This window comes from Cynocephalus volans, chromosome X, assembly GCF_027409185.1.
Source record: "Cynocephalus volans isolate mCynVol1 chromosome X, mCynVol1.pri, whole genome shotgun sequence".
Lineage (NCBI taxonomy): Eukaryota > Metazoa > Chordata > Mammalia > Dermoptera > Cynocephalidae > Cynocephalus > Cynocephalus volans.
The window spans coordinates 118,983,215-118,989,202 of NC_084478.1; the positions used below are offsets into that span (position 1 = coordinate 118,983,215).

The 5,988-nt window shown below is 54.3% G+C and overlaps 1 protein-coding gene across 1 annotated transcript; it reads right to left on the bottom strand.

Moving 5' to 3' along the window:
* Positions 1 to 1,154: 1,154 nt before the first annotated feature.
* IRS4 (insulin receptor substrate 4) lies at positions 1,155 to 4,985 on the bottom strand. The gene has a single exon (XM_063082979.1). The coding sequence runs from the start codon at positions 4,983 to 4,985 to the stop codon at positions 1,155 to 1,157; it is 3,831 nt and encodes a 1,276-aa protein (XP_062939049.1).
* Positions 4,986 to 5,988: the final 1,003 nt, after the last annotated feature.

Sequence of the window (5,988 nt, forward strand, 5' to 3'; positions counted from 1 at the left end):
AAGCATATTCTACTAAAGAGGAAAAGCAGTTGAGACTATGGAGACATTTTCCGCAATCATTTTTTGAGAATGTCTTAAGCCACACTAATGACAAGATTGCCCAATGCTGTACAAAGTAGATTTACTTTAAGTCTTGTTTCCAAGTCCAAGAGCTCCTACTCTTCCTCACTTCTTCCTTTGGAAAAGTAAGCCCTTTAAAAAACTCCCACTCTTCCAGGGTAGGCTGCCCCTAGAATCAGGTCTTACCCCAGCATTGTTATCTTGCTTTCTTTAATTCCCCAGAAAACACACCAATGAAATATTTTAAATGTTTTTTAAACCTTTGAAACAATATGCACATCCATTATCAAGTTGTCACCACACCCTCTTTTGGAAAGGTGGGGAGTTAAAAAAAGAAAATGCACAGCAAATGAGACTTGCCTTTACTACTAGTGACAGAGAAAAGGAACACTGAAGGTTTCTGGCAATTTATCCTGTATAAAAACAAAAAAAGATCAACACAAAAACACGTTCCAGAGCCAAATACTGTCCTTCTTAAAGCACCTGCTGTTTTGGATTATTTATGTTTTGTTCCCCCCAGGCATGCGTGCTAACAATTGAGCTTTAACTTTCTCGGTAAATTACAGCAAACTAGCATAACAATGACTGCTTTTTAAAAAGTAATTTGCAGAGAAGAAAGTTATCCTCCCCAAACATTAACAGTTGATGGTTACTGTTTAATAGTCTGTGCTCTTATTAAATCCCTACACTTAAATATGGGCATTGTAGAAAAGCAGCTTTTAGTTGTCGATTTGAAAATGTTGATAAAACTCAATTAACGATGTCCTGCTTTGCATTATAATTTCGTGATGGGGAAGGATGTTTGAAAGCATCCTCGAGCTATAGGTCCTCGAGTTTTAACTACTCCTAAGAAGTAGAACCAATGTTTAAATGATAATCGATTTTGTCCAGATAAAGAGATTTTTGATTAGATAAAAATTAAGTTTATGCAAAGATCAAAAAGGTATTGCGTGAATAATTAAAACTGAATTCTGCCCTCCATGTCAAATAGCACCAATTAATGAACTACTACCTCACGTGTCTAACACCGTAGCCAGTAGCGCACCGATTCATCAAGCAATGACCATTAACTTTAGGGAAATTAATTCTAAAATTTACCAACCTCTTTTGGGAGAGTCGAACTTCTTGTTGTCAGGTCTGGCAAAGTCCATTGTCACGTAAATGTCGTCGTCGTCGTCAGAATCTTCTCTCACCGGGGGTCTTAGCATCCGGCGAGGGCGAGGTGGTGGTGTGGGAGGGACAGCTGCAGCGGCAGCCCCACACGCCCAGTTCTCACCTCCGGCGAGGTCTGCAGATAGGTTTTGGGCTCCAGGGTTCGAGCCACGGGCGATGTGTCGGGCTCCCCTTAGGGATTGAGCATCAGCGGCATTAGCAACAGGTTGAAACCAGCGGGCGGAGGCGGAGTCAAATCCAGCTGCGGCCTCGAAGCCCGCGGCGGCTACGCCGATGCCCGGCGCCGCGGCGAGCGCCGAGGCCGCCGCTAAAGCCCGGCCCACGGCTAAGGCTGGAGCTGCTGCGGAAGCTGCAGCGGAGGCTGAGGCGGCGGGAAGGTCCCTCTCGAGACTATCAGTTGGAAAAGCGGAGACAGCGGCTCTGGCAGATGTAAAGTAACTTTGCGAACGGCTTTGTGGGCGTCTTCTCTCTTGCTCTTCTTCCTGCAGCAGCCTAGCTACAGGTGGTGGTTCAGAGCATCGGCTGGGGGAGAGAGAAATGTCCACACAGCACTCAGAAAATGGGTCGGCCACATAGATCCGACCTGTTTCAGCATCATACCGAATGGCACTGTCAGCAAAAGGCATGGCTGGTGTCATTGCTGGGTTGAAAATTACTTCAGTGTAGTCACCCTCTTCCCCGTTAGCATTGCTACCTGTAGCACTGAGAGGAAGAGGAGGAAATGGCCACCTACCACCGTCCAGATATACGGGGTTGGCACCTGGTATAGCTCTTAAAAGATATGAGAGGTCGTTTGCTGGATTTGGAAATGGCACTCCGAACTCAACATTCACGTAATGTGAAAAGGCTGACTGTCTTGGGTCAGCAATTATACGCCACGAATGTGGCAGTCCTTGAGCAGAGAGGACTGGCGTATTGCCACCTCTTTTAGTGAAGTCAATGTTGACATAGTCACTAGAGCTGTCAGCTTTTCTCTGCTCATGTGTGGGCTTTTGTGTTTTTGGCTTGATTTTATCCCCTTTTGTAATAAAAGAAAGCCGGTTAGGTCTCTTAGCTTTATTTTTTGGGGACCCATCATCTAAAGGCTTTGAAGGTGACCCCCCATCTACATGTCTTGAGAATGACCCCTCAACTGAAGGCTTCAAAGCTGCATCTTTGGGACCCCAATTAAATAAGGCATCTTTGTCTAGGCCCCTCCCCAGGAACTTTCCAGGTAACATTGGTACATACTCACTGCGGTCACTCTGTCCCAAGGGTGAGCTCTGAAAAGGATTTGGCAGAGAGAAGTAGGAGCTCCAACTTTTGGAGGAAGAGCCGCCCTGAAGATTTCTAGAGTTTTTTGGAATTGCACCGGCTCCAGGAGCCATAAACATGTAGTCACTCTCATTGTCGTTGTCCTTTGAGTCATCCTCTTTATAAGCATCGGGTGCTTTTGGAGGACTTGGGGCAGGTGGTGGATTCACTCTAGGAAACATCATCATGTACCCTCTTGAATCTTCAAAAGGTGACTGAGAGTGGCGCTTTTTTGAATCAGAAACATTTTGAGGAGCCATTGGCATATAATCACTGGAGCTTGCGAGAGGGGCAGCTACTCCTGGCCTCATTGGCACATATGGGTCATCCTCATCTTCGTCAAAAGCTCTGGCTCTATAGGGACCCCGAGCTGCACCTTCTGGGGTCTCTACGTCTTTCACTTCTTTGGCTTCTTTGTGTTCCTTTGTGGCTCCTCTGTCAGCACAGAAATAAAGTCGGAACCTTCCTCCAGACTTCCCTTTTCCACCAGTTGCTCCAGCTGGTGGGGATGGAGTTGGGGGTGGTGGAGGTGCTGGCATTTGCTGTTGCTTACTTTGAGTTAATTTGCCAAAGTAGGATCTTTTCTTCGGAGATTTTCCACGTTCACCATCATCATCGGAGCCTTTCCCACCTCCTGAGCCCTTACCCCCTCCAGAGTTCTTGCCACCGCCAGAACCATGGCCATCCTCTGGTTCCTGGCCATCACCTGAGCCATGTCCACCTCCGGCTCCCTGGCCACTGCCTGAGCCGTGGCCACCTGTGGTGCCTTGGCCATCACCTGAGCATCGGTTTCCTCCTGCGCCATGGCCTCCTGACCCCTGGCCACTTGAGCTCTGGCTGCCACTTGAGCCCTGGCCACCTCCGGATCCCTGCCCCGTGCCTGAACACTGGTTTCCTCCTGAGCTCTGGCTACTGGAGCCTTGGCTACTGGAGCCCTGGCCACCCCCTGAGCCTCGGCCATTTCCTGAGCCCCAATTGTTCATGGGCATGTAGTCACCTCTGCTTCCTTCCTGATCCTCTTTGTCCCGAGGATTGCCTTCCTCCCCAGAATTGCCAGAGCCGGAGCCAGATGTTTCAGAAGACATGCAAGCTCCGTCGCTGGGGGCTTCCGCAGGGTGCGGGGTACGTACCGGGCTGGGTGTTAAGCGGCGAAAAAAGCTGGCTGGAACTGAAATCGCTCTCTTGGACCTGCGCGCTCTGGGCAGGGGGAGTCTTCCACGCCTGGAGGGGGCCGCAGGCTCGCTGGGTGTCATAAAGCGCCTGGTGAAGAGCATCTCATCTTCCCCGTCATCGATGGCCCCGAGGTGGCAAAATTGCCCAAAGCGGGACCTTCTGAGCCAGCCGCCGGGTTCGATCGGCAGCAAGCCCAGGTGCCTCCTAGTGGACAGCAGGGTTAACAGGTGGGCTCCGATGCTGACGCTGTAGCTGCGGCAGCGGGCTCTGTATTCATCTGCACACAAAGCTTTCATCTTCTCCAAAAACAGCTCGTGCATGTTTTGGGCCACCACACGGTCATCGACCTGCATCCAGAGTTCCCCCGGACCGATGACGGTGGATCTGCCAACTTCCAAGAAGAAATACTGCTCCGAGTGGCCGCAGCGACGGATGCTCAGGAGCTGAACAACCACGCTGGCCACTTCGGTGTTCAGCCTCACAAACACGACCTCCTCGTCGGTAAGACACAGCCGGAACACGCCGCTCAGCTCTTTTCTATGCCCCAGCCCCCTGGGTTTGACTGTTACCTGCCACACATCTTTGTAGAAGGGTGGCTCCGCCGCCGCTGGGGCCGCCAGCGCGGCCGGCTCTCCGTCCGGCTGCGCGCATAGCGTGCCGCAGCGGCGGCGCTTGCTCTCGAGGATGAGGCGGCTGAGCAGCAAGTACCAGCTTTCTTGTTCCGACTCGTTCTCCGCTACCATCCCGAAGTACTCGTCCTGGGTGAAAAGGGCAATGAGGTGTCGGTACCGTGCATCGGCTCGCTGGCTCACGCAGAAGCACTGGTATAGGGTGATCACGCGCCGCGGTGGAATGAGCGCGGGGACCGCGGCGCCTGAGGCGGCCGCGGCTGCTGCAGCCGCCGCGGCGCGGACACTGTGCCGGAACTTCCTGGCATTTTCGTAGTATTCCAGCCGAGCTGGGGCGTCAGCGGTCTCGAGTTTGACCACGAAGTAGCGTCTGTGCCCATGCTTCTGCTTCCGCAGGTAGCCGCGTTTGCAGACTTCGTCCCCGACGGGGAGGTCCTCCTCTTCGGACTCGGAGTCTGACCGGGAACCAGTGGCCGTGGAGAGCCACATGGCTCCCGGACAAGACGACCTGGTCCCAATGAGTGCGGTCGGGGTTCCCGAAGAAAGAAGCGGGGTGGTCGCCACCGCTGCTAGAGCTGCCGCTGCCGCCGCTGCTGCCGCCGCTGTAGCTCTCAGTCTCCTTGTCGCTTGGTCGCTGGCTAAGAAGCAACTCGCCATGGTGATGCACGATGGTTTTAAGGTGAGCGGAAGGGAGGGGGGACTCGGGGAAGGGAGGGCTGGGGGAAGCGGCCGTCTACCTCCGTCCGCCCGCTCCAGCCCCCCCCCGTCCTCGGCCAGCGCCCCCGCCCACTCCACTCTGAGAGCGCGGCAGCGGGCAAAACAACACGTGACCGTCGCCTCACGCGGCGCCCGCTGCGGCTCCTGCTACCCGCGCAGTGGAGGGGCGCAAGAGGCCACCAGTAGAGGTGTGCAAGGGAGGGGGCGGCGGGCTCGGAAGGCGGGGCCGCCTCCAGCTCGGCCGAGACCCCCTCTAGGTGAATCTCCAGGCTTATGGGCCACGCGAGGACCTACGGGAGAAGGCGGGGTCCTCTGGCCACGCTGATCCTAACCAGGAGTTCAAGAGGCCATGAGGGGGCTGGAGAAGCCCGGGAGGGGCGGAGGAGAGAGCAGCCAGCGTTGGGGGCAGGCGGGGATGCCACAGGAGGGGTTCGATTTGCTGGAGGGGGAGAGAGGTGGCGGGAGGGGGCGGAGCGGCAACAGGCGCTGGCTGCGCTGTTGTCGCGGGACGGTTTGTTTGTTTGGGAAGCCGGAGCCAGGTGAAACTGTTGCAAGGCTCTGATTGGTTGGGATAGGAGCAGATGGGAGGGCCCAACAGGAAGGCGGCCCCGAATTCACTAGTTTGGAGGCAGGGGGGGGCGTGGCCGGGGTCCCGGAGTGGGCTTTAGTGTCTTGTTGCGCGCTCAAGGCGGTAAACAACCCTCCTCAAGTAGCCGTTAATGGTGGTGATAAACTCATGCAAATCCCAGAACCACGTTGACCCGGGGACCGAGTTAAGCACTCTCTTTCTCCGTGTCGCTCACATAAATTCTCTATTCTTGTCACCGTCTGCTCCACTCCCTCCTGCAGAGCTTCTTGAGAGAAAGTGTCGGCACCCCTTGAAAACGTGTTAACGACCGTGGTCCTCGGACCTGCTGCCCACCGCGCTGGAGGCGCCCCCGAG